This window comes from Anser cygnoides, chromosome 11 (assembly GCF_040182565.1).
Source record: "Anser cygnoides isolate HZ-2024a breed goose chromosome 11, Taihu_goose_T2T_genome, whole genome shotgun sequence".
Classification (NCBI taxonomy): Eukaryota; Metazoa; Chordata; class Aves; order Anseriformes; family Anatidae; genus Anser; species Anser cygnoides.
Window position 1 is genome coordinate 15,332,298 of NC_089883.1, and position 23,654 is coordinate 15,355,951.

General features: G+C 35.2%; 1 protein-coding gene across 4 annotated transcripts in view; it reads left to right on the plus strand.

Annotated features, from left to right (window-relative positions):
* Positions 1-19,656, plus strand: part of VPS13C (vacuolar protein sorting 13 homolog C) — an 88,962-nt gene extending 69,306 nt beyond the window's left edge. For 3 of the 4 annotated variants that reach the window (XM_048081266.2, XM_048081267.2, XM_048081265.2), the window contains 16 exons: positions 170-251; positions 354-423; positions 1,260-1,371; positions 2,379-2,492; positions 3,007-3,143; positions 3,411-3,492; positions 3,946-4,059; positions 4,294-4,369; positions 4,979-5,142; positions 5,560-5,605; positions 7,735-7,858; positions 8,330-8,444; positions 13,212-13,303; positions 14,608-14,731; positions 15,011-15,094; positions 18,001-19,656. In XM_048081266.2, coding sequence (XP_047937223.2) covers positions 170-251; positions 354-423; positions 1,260-1,371; positions 2,379-2,492; positions 3,007-3,143; positions 3,411-3,492; positions 3,946-4,059; positions 4,294-4,369; positions 4,979-5,142; positions 5,560-5,605; positions 7,735-7,858; positions 8,330-8,444; positions 13,212-13,303; positions 14,608-14,731; positions 15,011-15,094; positions 18,001-18,102 — 1,638 coding nt within the window. In that variant the 3' untranslated portion in view covers positions 18,103-19,656. The other variant, XM_048081269.2, reaches the window with a different exon arrangement.
* Positions 19,657-23,654: the final 3,998 nt, after the last annotated feature.

The following is a 23,654-nucleotide window of genomic DNA, read 5'->3' on the forward strand; positions in this document are numbered from 1 at the left end:
TTCTCGCTTTTTCTCCTTCCCCAAAATGTGAATGACATTCTTCTTGACCACAGTTTATTTAAAAAAATAAAAAAAATCTCAGGCCTTCTAAAACTGCAGTGGTTTTTGATTAAAATGGTCTTTGATTATTGTGTCATTAAAACATGGCTGTAATTATGCGATAATTTAGGTTGATAATCAGTTACCAGGATCGATGTTTCCTGTTGTGTTTCACCCGGTGGCCCCTCCCAAGTCAATTGCGTTGGATTCAGGTAAATAAAAGCCATTAATGATACCATCCTTATTCAATATTGAAGGTAGTAGCTTGGCAATTTTTTTTATATATACTTACATATATTTTTTTTTCAATTCAGAACCAAAACCATTCATTGACATCAGTGTCATCACTAGATTCAACGAATACAGCAAAGTTCTGCAATTCAAGTGAGTTTAGCAGTGTGTAGTAATACCTTAGAGATTTTAAACCTTTTTAGAAGTGAACCCTATTTTAAAGGTCAAATCGTCTTATCCAAACAACTCGTGACTTGAATTGAGTTTTAAATGTCTCTAGTGAAAAAGCATCATTCTAAAATAAACTTACTTTTAGAAAGTAAGGACTGGCCTGGTTAAGAAAACTCGTACAAAAGTTCTGAAGTAATTGGGATGATGCACCTTCTACTACAGCATCGGAGGTGTATGTCTGCCTGTTTGCTTTATAGTGCTGGTTTTTTTTGGTGCTCTAACAATAGACAGCTCATACAGTCTCTAATGTAGCTCAAGACTGTGTTTTACTGTGAAATGTATGTTGTGTACTTAATATGTCTGTGTCTTCATTTGAGTTCTTGCACTATGAAGTGAGATGAAAGTATACTGATGGTTACTAATGCAAGTTTTTCTGCCTAGCTTATACTGATAAAATGTTTGAGGATGTTGAATTTTAATAAAATAAATACTCAATAATACGCCTTCTGGAGAAAGGCAGTTGACTAAGAGGAATACATATGCTGTTAAAGTGATACCAATGGAGCATACAGAATTATAAATATAATAGGTAATTGGTGATGGTTAATATTTTTAAGGTAAATTTTGAAAGCATTAAGATATGAATAATCTACAGTAAAGCAACACACAGTTTCATGTGGCTGGCAAGCTCTCCTAACTATAAATATACAGTAAATACTGTAGACAGTATTACTATGCAATATTGCGTAGCGAAACTTATAAAAAACGTGTGGTATTCAAATGTGTACAAATACACACTGTTCCTATTTCTGTTTTAGATACTTCATGGTTCTTATTCAGGAAATGGCACTGAAAATTGATCAAGGCTTTTTAGGAGCACTTAATGAACTTTTCACTCCATCTACAGATCCAGAAGCTGAAAGGCAAAGGGTAATGTATGGGAGAAACCAATTTTTGGCACAATAGATCCTTATGGACCTACGTGATTTCTCTGAATATTTCAGTGAATATTGCATTTGAGAACAGCGAGTAAAGGGACTTTTAAAGATAATTCTTAGTGAAACGTGGAGATTTCTGTTGAACATTTGGGGTTGAGTATTTTAAATGGACAAGTTTGAGTAACTGATACTGCATTATGTATAACTATTTTGTTCTTGTAATGTTTCGTTAATTGTTTGACACAGTTGTTTGAGCTGTAGCTAGAAAGCGTTACAGGTGGTAGATGAAATAAGCGTAGGGTATAGTGGTCTTCTAACTGATTCATCTATGTGTTCACAGTGTCTTCTGCTTTTTGTCTTTAGGGAGCAGAAGACAGTGATTTTCATGGCTTTGACTTAAGTCTTTTATTCAGATAGTATTCAGAATAATCACATCTTGCATTTGACGCTAGTGTGCATAGGAGTCATTCTCACAAGCTTCTTTTTCTAAGAAATGTTACCTTCAGATGTACTGTCTAAAATTCTGATTTGGCAAGGAAATACAGAAAACGAAATAAACTCACAAAGTGTGTTATTTTACTAATATTTCTAAATTAATATGGAAATGGCACCTTTAGTGATTGAGGAATTGAAGGGCGTATCAGGTACTCTATAAAAAAACAAAACAAAACAACAACCCAAAAACTGAAAAGTCTTTCAGAAATTGTTTCTTCTCCCTCACCTCTCCATTTACACATTTGAAGAAGAGAGTTAGTGTAGTTACAATTTCTTATAAAAAAGTAGTTAGTCCATTCCCAGTTTTGGAGGTGCTGGCCCTTTAGTTGCTAGCGATTTTATTATATCTGGATATGAGTATGCGTTCTCCTGGTTTTTACACTCTCTCTCTCTCTCTCTCTATATATATATGTATAACATGTACATATTTGTATATTATTTGTGCTGTTATGTATGTTGATGAAATAACCTTCTGTTCCATTTTCTTTTTTTCTGTATTAAAAGTCTAAATTAATTCAGCAAGACATAGATGCACTTAACACCGAACTAATGGAGTCTTCCTTAACAGACTTGTCAATGCTGAGCTTCTTTGAGCTTTTTCATATTTCTCCAATTAAGGTATGTAATAGAGATAATTTGAGTTAATAAAAGACTATAAATGACTTCTTAATTCCTCACCTTTTGGGTAATTGAGTTCTTCATACTGTCTTTGGAATTGGGATTTTTTTATGTTCTCTGGAACTTAATACCTCATTGGAAAACTTACTAGTAGTCTGAGTACAAACAGTACTTAACTGTTGCTTAGTGGGAGGAGTCAATGGAGATAACATTGAAAAAAGCTATATAAAATCTGAATATATTTAACAGACATGTTGTCTGTTAAATTTAGGAGGGGGCTGCTTTTTTTATTTGCTTCTATTATATTTGCACATGTAAACATAAAGTTATTTTTGTAGGGCAATTTGGCACTTCTCTATATGCAAATACATATAAATGCATTCATTATCAAAGCAATACCATTGTGAGTTCAAGCATGTTTATTCAAATTGTACATTTCCTCAAAGGGAATAAAATATACACTTGACACTGTTTCAGCATTGGTTTGTTTGTTTAACTGATTGTTTCTTTACAGTTGCATTTGAGCCTGTCTCTGGCTTCTGGTGGAGAAGCATCAGATAAGGGTCAAGAAATGATAGCCATCCATTCTCTGAATTTATTGTTAAAAAGTATTGGAGCTACTCTAACAGATGTGGATGATCTTATTTTCAAGTAAGCTAATAAAGATTTTTCAAATTATTTCAATATTTTGGAAAAAAAAAACCTAGAGTAAATGTTAATAAATAGGTCTGTGTTAAACTTTGCTGACTGACACTAGTATAAATGGGTAAAGCCTTTTAGGAACGGAGGGAAGATGTTGTTTGTGCTCCTTTTCCAGGGAATGTGGCTTCAGGATTACCTGAAGGAAAAAATAGACCATTTAAAAGGAAGGAAGTGAGGAAGTGTGTCGTTAAATAATGCACAATACTTGTCTTTCAGACTTGCTTTCTTTCAAATTAAATACCAGTTCTACAAGAGAGACCAACTGATGAAGAGAGTTGTTAGACATTATAGTGAACAAGTAAGTTTTAGTCAAGCCTTTGTGACAAATTTTGAGTAACTATATTATAGAATGAGGAAAATAGGAAAGAAAAGGTGAATAACTATAACGGCTACTAATTTTTTTTTAAAGTTTATGGTACTGAAGTAGGAATCTGATGGCACATGACTGAAATGTAAATACAAAATCCTCCTGAAAATTTATTTAAGAATTTTGATTTAATTGCTTTTGTATTCTGTCTACACATTTTTTCACAACAGTATTCTGTAGTTTATCTGTGGATACACTGTATCTTTTGCCTAAGCCAGTCTTGATTGTAGTAGAAACACTTGAGTGCTATAACACCCTGCTTGGGTAGTCAGTCAAAAAAGTTTACGAGCCTTGAATTCTAACATTGAACTGTGTAACAACCAATTAAGCTGTTCTTGTTTTTTTCATTTTTTGTTGATTTTTGTTGTTTTTGTTTTTATTTAGTTCCTGAAACAAATGTATGTTCTTGTACTTGGGTTAGATGTTCTTGGAAACCCATTTGGCTTAATCAGAGGCTTGTCTGAGGGAGTTGAAGCTTTCTTTTATGAGCCTTTCCAGGTATGACCTTATGATTATTCAAACATCTATGAATAGTAGGCTGATGGAATATACAAGTAGGATTGTAGATTTTTGTGTCACTGTACTCTCCGCTGTTAAGAAAGCAATATATTTTTTTTATGTTGACATTAGAGAAATGCCATATTCAAATGATTTCATTCTCGTCAGTTTAAAGGAATTGCTAGTGCTTTCTTGAAATAGTTTTCTTTTATTCATAATAAGTTTTGTTACCAGGGTGCTGTTCAAGGACCTGAAGAATTTGCTGAGGGCTTTGTAATTGGTGTTAGAAGTCTTCTTGGACACACAGTGGGTAAGTCGTAATGTATAGTGGGTAATATTTAATATAGTGGGTAAAATACTCTTTTAATAAAATAGGTTAACTCATGGATAACATTTGTTTTTCTTATTTGGGAAGGAAAGTTGTTTCTGAAAATATCTACATGGTAATTTTTTGACAAGAATTACAGACCATTCATGTCTAACTTACTTGAGAGCATCTAAATCTGTTTTGTAGAATTAGGAAGCAAACTGAGAAACTTGGTAAGTTTAACTGAATTTGTAACATGCTGTGGATGAAAAAAGAAATTATAATGGTCCCAAAATATCTGGAAAAGCCTGAGAAATGTACTGAGGACCAGTTCTTGTTACAGTTCATTTAGTTTTTTATTCAGCTATGTGTTGCAGCTATTACAAAAAGTCAGATGCCATCCAATATGATATGTAATATATACTGAGCTGATTCAAGAGTCACCTTTTACTAAGTTTATGAATTTCAGGCCAATTTCTTCTCATGATCAACATGGTAGTCAGTCTGTGTAAATTAGTAATACCTAAATTCAATACAAAATGAAATCTGTGAGCCTTGTGGTTTGTTGTGTGTTTTCTGCTATTAAATTTACTTTGTGATCTGTTCCATCAGGTGGTGCAGCGGGGGTGGTGTCTAGGATCACTGGCTCTGTTGGGAAAGGCTTAGCTGCCATTACTATGGATAAAGAATATCAGCAGAAACGGAGGGAGGAAATGGGTCGTCAGCCAAAAGACTTTGGTGACAGCCTGGCCAAAGGAGGAAAAGGCTTGTTGCGGGTATGAATTTGAAGTTGAGTGTATTATGTGCCAACATGTTGTAATTCTTGCATGTGAGATTGATTATGTCTTATTTGGCTTTATCAGTTCACAAGCTAAACAGAAAACAAAAACAGGAAGTCAGTTTATAGGAGACTCCGTATCCTCAATATCGTTTATCAGCGTTAGGGTTTGAGGTAATGTAGTTCTTTTGACCAGCACAGGGAATTGAGGATAGGGTCTAAAAATGGGAAAGTTTCCTTTTTTCCCCGTCTGCTATCATTTCCTTATGGATCTGAAGTAAAAAGGAAATGTTTTTCTTCCTGATATTGAACTGCATTATTAAGTTTTAAAATGAAGGATGACAAAATTGGTTGCCTAGTTAAACCATAGCATTCCTATTTCTAAGCAGGAACTTAATTATCTTCTTTGTTCTAGGGTGTTGTTGGGGGTGTGACAGGCATAATCACTAAACCTGTAGAAGGTAAGTGCTAAGGTTGCACTGCACTGTGTAAAGATTTCTTTCAATATTTTAGGATTTATTAATTTTAAGCAATATCAGTCTAAGTGTGGTGGTGGTAAAGCATAGGGTAAAGCATTTTCTAATTCAAATATAACCTTATGCAGTGTTTTACTCAGATACACTTCTAGCTGTTATTTGCTTACCACCTTTTCACTCTTTATATGAATTAGGGAATGATTGATTGTCTTTTTGATATATTTTGTAAGGCTTGCTGTAGTACCCAGTTTATTTTTTAAATAGAATAGAACAAAGATACTAAAAATGATTCTGCGATTCTTTGGAAAAAAATAGTAATTTTAAGAAGCACTAATTGAAAAAGCTTTGGATGTTATGACATGGGGACATGGGTTTAGTAATGGGACTCAGTAGGTCAGTTTGATGGTTGGACTCAGTCTTGAAGGTCTTTCCAACCTAAATGATTCTATGATTCTGTGACATTTTCTCCCTACAATATCGTACAATGTTCATGGCACATGTATATCAGATGTTGAGCTAGTAGATTCTGGATACTACAGAAATAATGAACAACTAAAATAATACGTTTATTGAAGATAACAGATGTCTTATCACTATAGTTTATTTTGAGGGGACTCCAGAGGCTGGGGAAATATTAATAAAAAAATTTTTGGTTTAGTGCCTGAGAGCAGTATGAATTTTGGTTAAGGCTGTCACTTCATCAGTATGATAGATGATGAAAAACACCCAAGAAAACAATACTTCATAGTTCACACCTAAGTGATTTAAATACTGTAAGTTAATTGTTGTGCTGTATTTCACTTGTGTTTTTTATGTTGTTGGTAGATAATATGAGGTGTAGTACTTAACTCACTGGTGGATGAAAACATGGGCTTTCTAAACACTCTTAGCTCTTCCATAGCTAAGTATTACCAGAAACATGGAGTTTTGAAGTAGAAATAATTAACTTCTGTTATGCACGTGCAATTTTGAGCCTTTGGATTATTTTATTGTTATTATTGACCTATAAAAACTGGTGATCCCCAGTCAGGGCTAAATGTGTGAGAAGAAGGATCTAGTTTGGCTGATGATTTGGGGTCAAAGGATTGTAACAAATGGGGTTGTGTCAGGCTGGCAACCAGATGCTATTGGGGTTCCCCAGGGCTCCATTTTAGGGCCAGTTCTCTTCAATGTTTCTGTAAGTGGTCTGGACACAGGACTTGAGTACATTTTAAGTAGGTTTGCAGATGACACTAAATTAAGAAGATTCTGTACGAGTGATGGGGCTACCGTGGATATATGTACCATCTGGAGGATGAGAGCTTGGAGAGCAGCCCCACAGAAAGGAATGTAGAGGTTTTGGTTCATGGTAAGTTGAATATGAGTCAACAGAGTGACCTGGCAGCCAAAAGGGCCAGTCATTTCCTGGGGTTCACCAAACACAGCATTTCTAACTGGTCAAGGGAAGTGATTGTCCCTCTACTCTCTGGGCTGGTGTGGCCTCACCTAGATTACCACATACAGTTTTGGCTGTCATAAGATTAGAAGAATGTAAAACTACTAGAGAGCATGCAAAGGAGGGCAGCAAAGATGGTTGAAGGTCTAGAGAGGAAGGCATATGAGGAGCAGCTGAGGTCACTTGGTTTGTTCTGCCCAGAGAAGAGGAGACTGAGGGAAGGTGTCATGGCGGCCTGCAGCTCCCTCATGAGGGGAGCGGAGGGGCAGGTGCTGATCTCTTCTCTTTGGTGACAGCAACAGGACCTGAGGGAAGGGCATGGAGCTGCGTCAGGGGAGGTTCAGGCTGGGTGTTAGGAAAAAGCTCTTCACTGAGAGGGTGGTCGAGCACTGGAACAAGCTCCCCAGGGAGTGGTTATGGCACCAAGCCGACAAGAGTTCAAAAATAGTTTGGACAATGCTCTTGAATAGATGGTTTGATTTTTGAGTGCTCCTGTGGAATGCGTGACTTCTTTGTAGAGCTTTTTAGTATGCAAACTATACATAATCAATTTCTACGGGCTGTTTTCAAGATAAAATGATTCTAATGCAGTTCAGAGTAGTAGTAGTTGAATTCTGTGGTTACTGGGTTCTGGCACATAATTAAAAATATCATTTTTTTTTTCCTGTTTCTTTTAAAGGGGCTAAAAAGGAAGGTGCAGCTGGATTCTTTAAAGGAATTGGAAAGGGGCTTGTAGGAGTGGTAGCCCGCCCAACAGGTGGCATTGTAGATATGGCAAGCAGTACCTTCCAGGGAATTCAAAGGTAAAACGTCAAGGGGAAATTTTGAAGAATTCTCCATATGTTATAAACTAGGTGCTGAAATGGTCCAGTAGTGACAGAAATTTGTTAAAGATGATTTGCAGTAGGATTATATAGGACTGAGAGTTACCTAGCAGCTGGTAATGAATGTATTTTATGATAATCTCTGGAAATTGTTGCTTCAGAATACATCTTGTAGTGTTACAGTTCACATAAACAGTAACTAGCCCATTTTATCCTTTCGCTACCATCCCTTATGAAAACATAATTAAAGGATCATGTTTAAACCTTACTTCTGAGGTAATTTATGTACTGCAGAATGCAAATGTTTAAATGTCATTTAAACTTACTGTAAAAAATCAACCATTGAAATTCCGGGAGAAAATTTGCCCGTTTGAAATTCAGTTAACAGTAACTGGTGAAACTCAAATATATAGTAATCTTATGAGAATATTGTTCCATTGTCTCTGGCAGGGTGGCAGAGTCAACAGAAGAAGTATCTAATCTTCGCCCTCCACGTCTCATTCACGAAGATGGCATTATCCGGCCGTATGACAGGGTGGAAGCTGAGGGTTATGATTTATTTGAGGTATGACTTACATTATAGTTTAAGTACTCTAATCTACAGGTTTCCTTAAAAGATTATAGAAATTAGGGAGAAAAAAAAGCTGCTCTGAAGGGAGATGGGATTAAGAATGCTTTGAAATATGTGGAAATATTAAGAAAAAATGCATTTGACACTCAGGTCAAATGTTTAGCTTGAAAAAAACAACCTAGTACCACTAAGTCTTCTTCATAAACTAAGCAACTCTTAAATAGGATGAATAGGGCTTGAATTAATTGGCATGTAATAGAATTACTGAAATTCCTGTGGTGTTTGGGTGGTACCAGCAGTTCAAAAAACTGCATGAGTTCTCATAATACCACCTTTTGGTATTTATTACGTTGTTCTTAGTGCTAACGTGTCATAGCTACAGGCATTATGTAAACGTATTAGCCTGCTTCCACATCTGGATGTGGATAACATATGGAGGTTGAGTAACTGCTGGTTTTAAGTCCTAAGTAATCAGAATCCAGTTGAATTGCATTTCAACTTTCACTTTCTTAAAAACTGAAAATCTTTATCTTTTGCTAAGAAGTTAAAGTAACATTACTTTCCTCATTAATGATTTTAAAACTAAAACTTGCATAATTGCTGCTTCCTTCTTGATGTTCATTTTTTAATCCTTATTTCCCAGTCTATTTCTAATATTTCTCTTCTTTTTCTTTCTCTCCTGGCTTACGCAGCAAGAACTGGAATAAAGGAGTAAACATTTTCCATGTTTCCTCTTGATTTCCTTTATGGTCTTTTATCTGCCTTAATTATTTAGATTAAGGGCATGATTGCATTTAACATGTCCTCTCCCCACCATTCATGTCTTTCCTGTGTAGCAGATAGTGTTTCATGTTGTCCAGGCTAGAAAACAAACAAAAAAAGAAACTTGAATATCTAAGGTAAGGTTAGATAAGTGAGAAAGATGAGAGAGAGGTTGTTTTTTCTCTTTTATATCTGTTTCATACTTACCTCGTTATGAATGTCAGATAATAAAGACTCTTGGGGAAAAAATCATGGTAGGGTAGATATTGAGTTCATTCATCTGTTAGCGTTCTCTTTCTCTTAAAACTAGGGCTGTGGATGAAGGGAGAGAGCGATGTTTCATACGTGCACTAAATTTACAGTAGTGATACGGAATAGAATTTTCTTCTGTGAAAACGTTTGCTTACATTTTCAAGATTATATGGAAATGTTGTTTCCAAAAGGACTCTAACAAAACTTTTCTTTTTATTTCTGTAATATGCCATAGCCCTGCCACTTAAACATTTAATGAACCCTTATGACTTCAAGTAAACACTACTCCTGCTTCTATTTGAAATTTTGTCAGTTAAAAAAAATTATATCCAGCTCAGTTGACTCTGCTTTCATTCACAGAATCTTAGGGCTTTTCTGTTTAACATACTTACATGTCAACTGTTAACAAGAATATGTACTATACTGCTAACATGAATTTATATTAAAACATATTTCTAATCAAGTGATGCCATAGATTTCATTTCTAACACAACACCTCAGAAATAACAAACTACACTGAACAAGTTGTCTTGGGAGCCAATTAATTGCTTATCGTACACAAATAAAACTTCAAGCAGACACATCTCTGCTAATGCCTTTCTAGAATTTGCTGTTCAATAGTGAGCTTTTTTTCATTTAAAGTAGTTTAAAAAATGTAGGAAAATTATTTTACCTATTTAAGTGAAATCCTCAGTGTCATATATTGAGCAAAACAAATTGCTTCATGTAATGAGAATTTTCTGTCTTTAACTTCTATTATTCTTAGGTCTTGCTTGGGATATTTTTCAGTAATGCTGCACTTCCTGGTTGGTTGCACTGTATTTTTTCCATCTATCAAAAAGGAAGATGTAGCACAATTAGCACTGCAAATTGGATATTATGCATTTCCTGCACATCTAATATTTGTATTTTTTTTTGGCATAAATTATATCAGTAATATAAATAGTTTCTTCTTTTCAGAAGTCAACTTTCTGAAAACAGCTTTTATTTTTAACCAATTTTGATTTTTATACTACAGCTTAGTGTTGGGAAGTTTTTGTTTTGTAATATAATTTCAAAACAAGATGGACAGTGTCTGACAGGAATAAGATAATTTACGAGAAGGATAGTTTATACACACTTGGAAATTTCATTGTCAGTAAGTCGATTTATAGATGCTAGTTCTGTATATTTTTGATTCCTGTTTTGACCTAATATTACATGTAGTTTGACCATAATTCCCACTCTCTAATCTCTCATATTAACAGTATGCCATCCCTCTTCCCCTGTAAAAGAAGCTGAAGAATAAAATTCATAATAAGAATTATTTAGAAATGGAGAATTTTAACATAAACCAGTCTGGATTCTTAATTCCTGTATTCTCTTGCATGCAAGGCTTCTGGATGCTTGCTGTCAGCCATACAAATACTGACCTAAAGATTATTTTCCTGCCTAAGCAGTTAAAATCATTCCAAATAACATTCTTACCACCCCTAAGTACTTCTGCGTTTTATCTTGATTGTGTATCATCTCTGATTTGGCCAGTGACTTCTGCCGTATTAAATTGAGTAATCAATTGAAACTCATCTCAGAAAGCTCTGCTTCTAGCCTGCTGCTTTAGCCATACTAATAGCTCAGCTCAGGTCCATTTACAGTTGGTCATTTCTATCAAATTAAAGGTGACTTTCCCTTGGTGATTAAAATGTTGTTTCAATATCCCTTCTTTTCCAACCACCTTGCTTTTATATGTTATACATCATTAAATTCATGACTTTTCCATGGGGAAAATGAACTAAACTTCTTCAAAGTGCTGTAATATTTTCATCAAAATAAAAGCTTCTTATAAAGATGCTTGAATTTTAACAATGTTCTCAGATCATGAAGTAATTTGCATCAAGTGCCCTAACCCCCTTTTTACAAAACACACTGCCATAGCACACTGAATTTGTATCAGGAGTATTGATGCAGCTCTGACAAATACTGCATTGCTTAGGCAGAGAGCTCCACGGAAATTCTTACTTTAATAAAGTATTATGTATAAAATTTAAAAGTACTAGCAGGATGGTTTCTGAAGTTACAAAACCAGACTTCATCACCAAAGCTTGGAGTTTAAATAGAGAAATAACCTTATGAATAAATTTCTATTTAAATACGTGGTTATTTCTCACTTCTTGCTTATCCAACAAAAAGATTCAGAATATGGGTTTCAACCTTTGAATTGCAGTCTTGATGGTGATATTTTTTGTATTTCTTTATTTGTATTTATTTATATACCTGCATCGGCTATGCTTTGGTTATAAAATGTGAGTTGATATTCTTTTATTGATATACTGCTGTCTTTCTGTGATTTGAAGAGATGCAAAGACTTTGAGATAAGCAGTCTTTTGTGGCATTTTTCCCTTTCATGTTTATTTTACAGCATCAGAAACTTATAAGATAGTCAGAAAGTGATATTTTTTCATAGAAGATGGGGACTCTATATTTTTGGTTGTTGGAAATTTCTGAATTAAAATGATTTTTAAAGTATCACATGCCTAGGGATCAAATCCAGGAAAACGTGCTGTTGATTTAATCTGTAGAACATGAATCCACCTTTGAGCTTAAAGGTGTTTTTTAGGTTCTGTTGCAATGTATGATGATGCTTTAAAACATTTGTTAAACCTGTAAATATACAAAAATAAAATGCAAATATAAGTAAATGTTGAAGCTTCTTTAATTGATTTTGTTGTAAGCTGGATTGACATCAGGTCCTTCCGTTTTGGTTACTTGATCTATATGGAGTTTTTAGCCTGCATGGTTGACCATAGACAGATAAATGTGGAATCAAGTCATAGATTCAGCTATGGAAATTAAGAAGGAAATGAATTTTTACAGGGAATAACTAAAAATATACTGATTTTATTTTCTCCTTCCTCCTTCATTTCAAGTATGTTCTCACGAGTTTGTCAGAAACAACTTGAGAGATTTACTTTTACACAGTGGCTGAATTCCTCAATAACAGAAGTAAACTGAAAACCAAAGGTCGTTTTTACTTTGAAGATCATTGGACTAGTTTTGGGGCCTCCAGTTACAGACAGTTGATGGGATACTGTAAACCTGATGATGTTCTAGAAAGTACTGTTCTTCAGTTAAATAGCATATACAGAATAAAAAATTAGAAAAATACTTAGTGAAAAATTGTTGAAGAGCCTAAAAATAGCTGGAAAGCACTTTATTGTTTTGTTTGGAAGCGTTTTTAAACCTCTGTTCATGGTTTATCATTTGTTATAGCTGACTAACAGAAAGCGAGGATGAGTAGCTTGATCTACACTTTCATATACCTTCCTTACATACTTGTGATATCGAATAAGCATGTCTTTTCAATGCTTTAGAAGCATGACCCTTGAGGTGTATTGAGTGTAACTTGGTTGTATATTTCTATAAGTCTGGGCCATGTGTTGTATTCGCAAAAGGTATTGCCACAGGATTTTCACTCTTGATTCAAGTCTGCAGCATAGGATATAGTAAATAAATAGGAATTACTAAACAATTAGCACAAAAAGAAAATTCAAGCTAGGTGAATAGCCTAATGGCACTGCAATGTCATGTTCTCCCTTTTGAGGGGACGGGAGCAGACCTTTCACTGACTCAACTTCAGGAGTGAGAACACTGATTAGCCTGCTTTTAAAGAACCAGTTCAACTAGGTGACATTTAAAAAGGCTTTTGAATTGAAAGCACCACTTTGACTTCTGTTTTTACGGTCTAAATGTTTTCATTTTCTGTTCCAGAAATTGCACATCAGAAAGCTGGAAAAAGAAACCTACCGATATCACTGTGCACTTCCAAGAGGCAGAAGGGCAAACCTTATTGTTACCAATAGGTATTTAGCTTTGAAGGCCTCCTAAGGGCTTCTCTTCATTTCAGCTTCATGATCAGGCATCTGGCTAGTCTAAAGCGGTAGCTATTGTCTGCATATTTACTTTCCTTATTGGTTCTCTTCATTTTATAATTTGTTTCCTTTATGGAAAATGTAAGATGACGATCAATGATGTTGATACAAGATGCTAGTTCAGGAAGCTATTTTAATTGACGCTGAGGTCAATGACCGTTTCATAATAGTGGAGGGAAATACTCCTTTTTCTGTTTCTGATGTTTCAAATTAGTTTGTGTTAAGTGTCTGTAGTCAAAACTATGTTTTTCTAATGCATGTGTACAGTCTTCTTAATTAAAGGATACTCTAAGTGAAGTCTTAGCTTTTCTTGTTCAAGTATGAACATAAATATTAAACCCATCAGGCAGTATTTAGAATGTAAGTTGTTACTAGTCTCGGATGCAGTTTGAGGACTCAAAACTTTGTAAATATGTTTAGATAACAAGAAGGTGCCCATAGTTTCTTCTCCGTATCCCAGATGTCACCAATTTCTGCCCCTTGCCTGCATGTATGAGGTGGTCTAACCCATAATGAGACTCTGAAAGACATTCCACTTAAATTTGTTTTATAACAACTAGCACACTTCATAATTCATGTTGCACCAGAACAGTGTTTTTAAGATAAGTACTTATGTCTTTTTATAATAGTTGGGTGGTTTAGTTTTTTGCAGCTTCAGCTAAATGTGCATTTCTGTTCTTATCCCAATTGGGATAAGGGCATGTTTAAAAGTTCTAGTTTAATTCCATTCAGAACTGCCCCTTGTTTTGAACCTAGTGTGACAGCTAACGTTGGAGTTTTGAAATGTTAGAGGGATTGCTAGTTAGCAAATGTAACATGTAATTAGGACTGCCAGATGATCCATTTCTACTTTGCACTTGTTTCAATATATAGTTAGTATTCAGTTTGCTGGCTGCCCTGAAACGGTAGAGGCTGGCATTGTGGAAGAGATTTGAATTAACTGATGACCCTGTAGTATCCAATTCTAGAAAAATGTTTGGATTTGGAGAGATGGGTGAGTTTTGACTTAACTTGCCCTGTGCATACCGTGTGATAACAGACCACTACGAGTCCTAAGGACAAAGTTATCATCTCAGTGTGTATATTAAAGAAATATTGTTCTACTGCTACTGAATTGGTAGTTTTGATCCACATAGAAAATGCCTTCTTGAGCATATTTCTGGATTTCATTTCATTTTCTAACAAAGTTCTAGTCCCATGGAGAAACTGTATTGACTTGTTTTTCTTCTGAACAGGAGAGTGATATATGTAAAGGAGGTTGAAATCTTAGGTCACTTAACTACAGAGTGGGATTACTTATTTGAAGACTTCGCATGCTGTCCCACCTATGAAGGAAGTGTTTTAAAAATAACTGTTTTGGTAAGAAAAGCTTTTTTTTTTTTTTTAAATTAATTTATTTCATTTAACACTACTTATTTAGTAATCCAAAGATGCTTAGAGTTTGCTTAAGGGTTCTAACTGCTGACGTTGGAGCTATGAGGTAGGAGTTGCTTTGTATTTTTTGGAACTATGGATGGGTTGGACAGAGACCATGCGGAAATCTAAACTGAAGTTGACATTCAAGCCATTTAAGTATCAGGTTCTGCATTCTTGTTTTATGAGTCACCTGAACTACATTTTTGTTCCCCTCTGCAACAGGATCAAAGGATGTTCCACAGGAAGGACAGTGTAGGTCATGAATGCGTAAAGGCAATTCAACTTCAGGATGAATCTACAGCAAAGGTATCTTCTTTCTTCTGTTTTCTTTCTCCTTATGATATTGTTAGTAGTTGTTGAAGCTCAGCACGTTTAAAAAAACAGTAACATTCACAGACTAGTTACAGAATAGTGTGCTATGTCTGGGGACTGTTTAATTTGTTGTTGAAAATGAGTTTGACCAGGAAAATGAGGTAAGATAGTCTGAAGCATTCAAGAGAGTAAATGCGATGACAAGTTAACGTTAAAGCTGGTATCGTCTTATGCTTTGTGTATTATAACTCATTAATAGAAAATAGTTCAAATAATTAATGAGCTAGGTTGAGTTCATTCTAGTCTCTAGGAGTCAACATACCTCTGAATTATGCCACCTCCTCATTATTTCAAGATGACTGAATTAACCCAGCAAGTGTACCTCTGTGTGAAATGAATGACAGACTCCTTCCCCCCTTCTCACTCTCTGCCCATTTTCTCCTGTTTATTTCCAAATGTTTGCTCATGTTGATGCTGGAGAGGTTGATTTTTGAGTGTTTTTGTTTTATGTATGGCTGGGTTTCCTAGCTAACTCACACAAGCTAAACTAACAGTTTACATAAATTCCACGGTACTTAAACAACAGAAAAATCTACCTGGGTAACTGTATATCTTGTAGTTCTGTGTCAGATTATAAGAGACAATGAATTCTTCCCAGTCCCCACAGTGGAGTAAAGTAATTCCACAGCATCTTGTAAGCACAGTGAAACAGTAGCTTGAGTAAATGGCAACTCAAAACTAGAATATGCCCAAATTCCTCCTATGAAATTGATCAAGCCATCTAAAAGCGCAGGCTAGACAGGGGACAAAAAAGTTGCTATCATTTGAAGGTACTTCTTTACATACTGGAACAGTGTATATTACTATTCCTTCACCATCTCCTGTCTGAAGAGTTTTTTTTAGGCTTCTCTTTTGGCATGTGTTCCAAATCATGCAGCTGGTTCGCTAGTGTAAATCCTTTCAACACAAACAAACAGCAACTACAAAAATGTAGGCAACACCAGAGAAATAAATTACTTTTTTGTTTCATTCTCTTTTAAAAATTTTTACTGTTTATTTACATATTTCTCTGCTGTTACACTGGCTTGTGTGTGTTAATAAATTTGTCTTCAAGTGGAACACTAGCGCTTACCTTTTGTGGATTTCAGTAGCATGAGTTCATTAGCATTACTCTTAATTTTACATCTCCTTTCTTTGCATAGATCCCACTTAGAAAACTCTCCTAATTTGACAGGAGGCCACAAAAAAGTGTGCTTCACAGATAATTATCATTTCTTTTAAGACTTCTGTGAAGCTCTTAGTGACAAAAACATGAAACAAATGTCTGCAAGATCAACTTAAGTTTATCTGTAGCTTCCTTGTTCTTTCTGTCCCCTATAAAAATAACACGGGTTTTGTTTGTTTGTTTTTTAGTCTTCTGAATCTTTCCCCAGTCTCCATGAGTTACCAGCAATCCATAAATGTTTGAAATGCTTCAAGTATACTCTGATGCATGTTGTCTGTCCACCCAGCTTAACTTACTCTTTCTTCTCATATTCATTGTTACATAAATCAGTTTGTCTTATTGAAATCAGGAGTAAAACTGCCCTCACAAGCATTTCCAACACTTAAGTTTTCTCTTAATGCCAGAGTTATTCAGGTAAAATGAGGCTGACCATCCAAACTACCCTAGTACTTGCGTAAATGCCTTGGGGGCGGGAGGGGGTGTGGCAGTGACATTAATTTTCTTTGACTGGAGGTATATCATAATGTTAATATTATGGATATGTCTTATGCATAACATAAGTTTAATGTTAGGTAGTTGTGAAACGAATTTTTCTAACTATTGGACCTGTTTTTTTGGGTTGTTGCACTGCTTTGTTCAGCTAAGTTGTTTCTAATTGTATCCTTATTATTTGCTTCTCTTCTAATGTATCCTTCAGTGGATTGCAACTATCTATCCAGTTTATTGTGAGCGCTTTTCATTGTAAACCTTGACAAAAGCATGGGCATTTATATCTTCCTTTCATTATCACGAATGATTCTGTTACATTTACAGATAATGATAATGAAAATCTGTTGGTTGGTTGGCCCGAACATAGTTCTTTTCATAGCCCTATCACATCAGACTGAAACTTTTTAGGTGTAGGCTCTCAGTATTTTATGTATTTTTAGAAGAGAAAATACTGTTAAATTTGATCTGATATGAACTTTTTTTTTCAAAATACCCTTGTTCTTTTGGTATTTAAATTTTCACTAGAAACAATGTATAATGAAAGGAACGGGATGAAACGTGCTAGTTAGGACATCTACTACATTGGGATGTATACTTGGTCAGTATATATCTATTTGAGAGGCCTTTGGTTCTATTTATATTTATTGATTCTACTATATTTATTTGAGATGCCTTTGATTCTATTTATTTGAGAGGCCTTGGAAATTAAGCAAAAAGAGAGGGAACACATCCTTTCGTTGGTGTTAACAAATATTACATATAATGCAAAATGGCTATTTAAATGTTAACTGGTATTTTACAGTGCTTTTATGTTAGTACAGGTTGTAGTTCCTGGTTTTTGGGCTAGTATAGTGCTGGACCTTTAAACGGCCTGACTTTGAAAGCCTTCAGAGTGTATAGTATTGGAAAAGGCACTTGCTTATCTATTTAAGATCGCAGCCCTTGCATTGTGGTGCTGCCTGAGGAAGGTTTATCTAGCTAAGTGTGAATAAAATCATTAATGCGGCTACTTGAAAAATCTGAGCAGATTGACAACATCACTGAAGCTTTTTCTGTGTTGAATATTATGTAGGTGAGTCAGAAGCTGTGTATTTAACTTAAGGCACATAAACTAGCCAGTGCATGTGTAGGTTTTGCTGTAGGTGGCAAACTTTAATCTTTGTACTTTCAATATATTGTTTTACAGAACATTTGTTCTGCCATTGTGGAAGCCCAGGCAACAAGAAAACAACAGAAGCTGGTGAAGCAAGCATCACTGCAGTTGAAGAAACCACAAACACTATCTTGATAATAACTGGATTTGTCGGGTTTGACCTTTGGTATGCAATCTTACGCCTAAAATTGATTAGAAGCAACATGAAAATATTTTACAGAAACTAAAGCTAAAGTATCTGAGGTCTTCCTTTGACATTAACAGCCATAAACACTTTCTTTTAAAAACCTGTGTGTCTTGCCAAAACTGTGGATTTAATTAACCTAAAATAAGCATCAAAGCCTAAAAATTACAACTTTAGCTAACGTTTTCCCACTCTAAAACTACCTTTTCTGCACTTTTTAATATCAGGATAAAATAGTTATATGATTTGCACTCTAAGGTTAAGGTTTAGAAATAGGTTGTAGTAATCGTGGTTCTAGCATTTTGCTAACTGAAGTGCTTATCTTAGTGACTGATTGAAACAAAAACTTCTATTTTTAAGAAAGTGTATACAATTTCGCTACTCTAAGTTGTTCTGTGTCTGTTTAGTATCCTAAAAATAGTGCACTGGAGTAACATAAAAATGACTAATGAATGAAATAGGTTGTTGTGTGGGGATGCTTACTTCGGAATGTTGTCATTTACACTGTAAATGAAAATCTGCACTTTAAAAATAGAAAATATTGTTTATCTGTCTTGAGCATATATATGATTTTGGTTATATCACTGTAGCTTAAAGACCTTCCCATGGAGGAACAGTACACTCTTGTACTGTGAGAATGTTGTGTGCCAAAATCTTAAATCAAAATAGTTTGCAATATTTTAGTGTATAGCTATTTCACTGGAAAAGTGCCATCTAATTAAGCTAAAATATGCTTCTGATGTATTATCTTCTGTTGCAGTTTTTCTTTCTGAAGACCCTTAAAATACAGTTTAATAAGATACTTAAGCATATTCAAAACATTCCCTGTATATACTATGGTATGAGTAATCCTACGAACTTAATTGAGACAAATTCTGTAACACAAGGCTTACGCACAAGTAACTGGGTCATGGACTATATGAGGAAATCAAATGGGTTTTAGTTCAGTGAACAATAAACTAGCAACACTTGCTGTCAGTCTTTGGCTCTCAAGTACAGAAAATGCTCTTACGTGTGCTTACTCTTACAAATTTGTTCGTTCCATCTTACTTCACTTGGAAACCATCAATGAATGATTTTTGTATTTTATTATTATTTCATTTTATACTAGATAATAATTACAGATATGAACTCAAAGTAAAACTGGCGATGTTCTTGCATAGATCTATTCTGTAAGTGTAGCTATCATGAGAGCTAGGCCTGGATTTTTGAACTTTGTCCATAGTTAAGGGCTGTTGGATTCTATACATTTGTTCTGAACTTGTACCTTTTCATTAGATATCTTTCGGAGAGCATCTGCAGCCGTGATTTTATTGCTCTTGTATGCATGTGGTTATTAATCCTGTTCAGTCCAAGGGGAATAAACGTGGTACAACCTTTGTCTGTAATATCACCTATGTTCTGGAAAGCTCTGCTTAAACATTGAGATTAGCAGCCTAGGTTGTATGTATTTCAAGCCTTGTGTTTAAAAAGTATATATATTGACAATAAATTTTTATATGCAATTATTTGTGGAATTGTTTTTAATGATGGTGCTTTTGAAATGCATTCTATTCTCTTGGTTTGCTGTGTCTCAGTGTCACAATATGGGGGAAAAAAAAGGAATATTAGTGTTCCTCATGAGCTATCTGCAGCCCTGTGCTTCCTTCAGTTTGGTGTCTGGCATTTAAGGGATGGTTCTGTATGTATTGTCTTTTAATCTTAGCTGAAAGTAGATTTCAATTCTGTGTATCTTTGTGTTTACGATGTGCCATTTTTGAGATGGAGAATTGAAGCTTAAAACAGTTCTGATGACATTTCTTGCTCTGGTCTTCTGCTTGCTTCAGTTATTTACTTGAGTTTTCAAGAGTAGATTCTTTTTCTCACTGTATTTCACTCTAGGTACAGTGAAATAGCTTTCTGTTTAAAGCAGTTTGAAGAAGCAGTAGGGTTTTAAAGAAGAACTTTTGATTTTGAAATGCTTTCCTTTGCATTTTGTGTTGCTAGCTGAGTTTGAAGTGGTAGATGTCACTAGGACTTCTAGCTGAGGTAATGAATGACCTTCTGTACCGCTTGGACCAAGCACTCTGGAGGACATGAGAGATCACTTGCTTCACAAGAAATTGCATTTCTTGTTTAAATAAAGATAGCTGTTTGGGTCTAGTATGTTTCCAATTCTTGTCCTGTGCTTTCCTCAGTCTTCTGTTTAACGCGTCCTTCCCCCTTTTGCTCTGTTGTTTTATCTAGCCTTTTGCATTGCTGTATTCTCTACAGCCCTTGTCAGTATCTAGGTTTTGTCTGATGATGTCAGTTTTTTTTTTGCCCTGTTCCCTTTCTGTCCTTTTTCTGAAACTTCCCATCTTGTTAAAGTGCTGGCTGAGGGAATTAGGGCTGAGGAGAGTCTCTTGATTCATATACCTAAGTATTTAAGCATAAGAACAGTGAATGAATTACATGTTGTTTGGGTGATCTGTAGGAATGAGGCATTGCTGGGGTAGAGAATCTTTAGTGATGAATTTTCAGCCAGCTGCTGTGGTGCCAAGTGAGTTTTCTCAAAGATGTAGGCGCACCCTTGCAGTGTTGCAACAAAGTGATTTCCCATCCCTTGTAAATGTTATGCTTTTATGAAGCTCTAGAGTTTCAGTGCTACTGAACACCAGTGGGCGAAACTGCTGAGATCTTTCTAGACCGTTCATTACAGTGAGCTCCTGGAAGTTTTTGCTGTCCCAAAAACCAAATTTCTACTAATTACAAGACATGGCATACTAGATAGCTAAAACAGAACTCCATGCACTTATGGCCTGGATCCCTGCTTTGCTTCAATTACTCTGCTTTTTGTATGACCATAGGTTTCTCTGGCTCTTCAAAAGCTTTTCTTTCCATGACTTGGATGGCTGTTTTGTCCTTGCAGCTGTTTTTTTCCGTCTCTTGCTTGAGATATAGCCTCCCTTATGCAACTATCTTGTTCCTTTCTGCCATGCAGTTCCCCTGCCCCCAGCATTCTCAGTCCTCCTAGGTGAAGATTAGCATGCACTTCTTCAATGGAGAGCTATCTCGATCTAGTAATCATTTTGAAGGGCAGTAGTAGAAACGGATATTAAAATCAAACAATCTTGTATGTTTTACTTATGGTCTTAGAACCATGTAACGCTTTCCAAAAAAAAAAAAAAATCCAAAAAACTATCGAGGAGGTTTCAGAGTAGATAAAAGGTATCCATGATTCTTCAGAGGGTGGTGCTGTGGATTTTTAGTTATTGATTTATTTATTTAAGGAAGTACTATTACTTTGTTTTCAATGAATTTCTGTCCAATCTGGAGATTGGTAAGTCTAGATTTTATTCAGACTTTCTCCTCTTAGAAGAACCCTATGTTGATGAATTATGCAGTCATTGTGATGTTTTTCTTTATAGAATTAGGGTAAGTCAGCCATTTAAAACTACTAAAGTGAACTTCAAAAACACCAAGCAAATTTAAAAAACAAAACCAAACCCCACCAACAATAAACAAAAGACCCCTCCCTGTATGACACTCTCTCTTAAAAACATTCAGGGTGTAGTCTCTTAGGGATACTTACAACCTGACTGGACATTGTCCTCGACAACCTGCTGTAGCTGACTGTGGTTGGACTCTGTTAAACCCAGAGATGTCTTCCAACCCCAGCTGTTCTGTGATTCTTTGCCAGTAAGAAATTTGAAATACCTTTAGAAAGGAGGGGAAAAAAACAAGTGAGAGGTTGTGTTTCCTGGGTTAACTTAAACTAAAACTGCCAAAACAATTCTACACTTTTCACTATCGATATTAACGATTTTCTCAGCCCTTGCAGTCTGGAAGAATGTTTGGTTTATTATGCACACTGAATAAAGAGTGTTTTATTAATAAGAGATTAAATATAGTCTCTTAAATTACTAATTGTGAAGTTGAGGGAGGGGATAAATCAAGAAATTCAGCTAAACAATCAAAAATTAAGTTTAAAGGAGAGAACTGAGTTGAGAAACTTTATTTGAAACTAGCTAGCTACCATTTATTTGACAAAATTGTTTTTTCAACAGCTCCTGAAGTCAAATTTACTCAAATCTGAGTGTGAAGACTTAACTTCAAATAGATGCCAGTGGACTGACTGCTTCAACAGAAATGATAATATAAGAAACAAGTGGAGGGATTTGAGAATCACTGTATACAACCTGAGATTCCATTTGAAAAATCAAACCTATAGTTTTTTTATTAAAATATCCTGGACAAAGGTATGCTTTTGAGAGGGAGGGCAGTTACCAATTAAGAATACGATGCTACACAGCACATGAAGTGCAGGTTGAAGAAAAAGATTTAGACATGCAGATGTAAGAGAAAATGTGTGTTCTGAATGCATGAATATTTTTCAGTTTACTGATGCTTCCTAATGCAAGTCCACACCCTGGATTGTGGATCTCATTTGCATAATCAGTAAGGATGTTGCAAATATGCAGATTTCTAGACTTCACAAATTGTTATCTCTGGGATTCAATTTACTTCTGTTTTGGAGTTTTCAAGATGTTTGTCATCAACTAAGCAACTAAGATGGTAGCTTATTCTATTCACCTCACTTAACTGGGTGAGAAAAGCCTAAGTGTGAAAGGAGATATAACTCTAAGGAGTTGACCTATCAAAAGGAAGTTGTAAATTCAAATCATTTGATTCATTACATTTTGTTTTCACTTTAACATTTCTCTACAGGTCAACAAGGATATTTCTGCTTATAAAATGATTTAATATAGTTTGTTACCTATTTTACAGTGTTTCAGAGTTTCTCTCCTGATCTAATCTTTAGTGTTCAGATTGCATTTGGGATGAGGGGAAGGAGGAACCCCATAATTTAGATGTGTTAGCTGGTAATTAAAGAAAGTGAAAGCAGGATGGTGGTAAATCCATAAAATGGCTAACTCTTCAAAGGCAGAATATTGGTAAAAGCTGTTTTGATGTACTGAAATCCTGCTACAAATTCCTTTTACATCAGTACTGAAAAATACCTCATCTAGTTATGAAGAGTAACTGTATTGAATTTTAGCAAGGAAGAAATTTCTGCTTGGATTTCAATCAGGGAGGCAGAGACATTCCCAGACATTTACTGGAGTCAGCAGATGGAAAACTGAAAATCCTCTTTACTGATAATATGACAGCAGTCAAGTTCCATTGTTCATCTTGTGTGTGCCCAGGGTGTTTGTAGCCTCTACTGTTTATCAAAGGTAAGCATAGTAAGGATGTATAATTCTGAAAAATACTTATCCAAAACAAAGACTTGGAAAATAGGAAAGGTGGTGATGTACTGTACAATGTGGCATACTTCTAGGCATTTGAAACTTCTCCATTAGGAATGAATAAATTCAGTATATATATTATATGTATATATATATATGTGTGTGTGAGAGTGTGTATATACGTATATATATAATAAAAGCTTTATAGGTAAAGCACTGAGCTGTGCAGGTTCTAGTCTCTGCTCTGATAAATATGGTCCTGAATGAATCTGTCCTTGATTTAGAAGATTTAC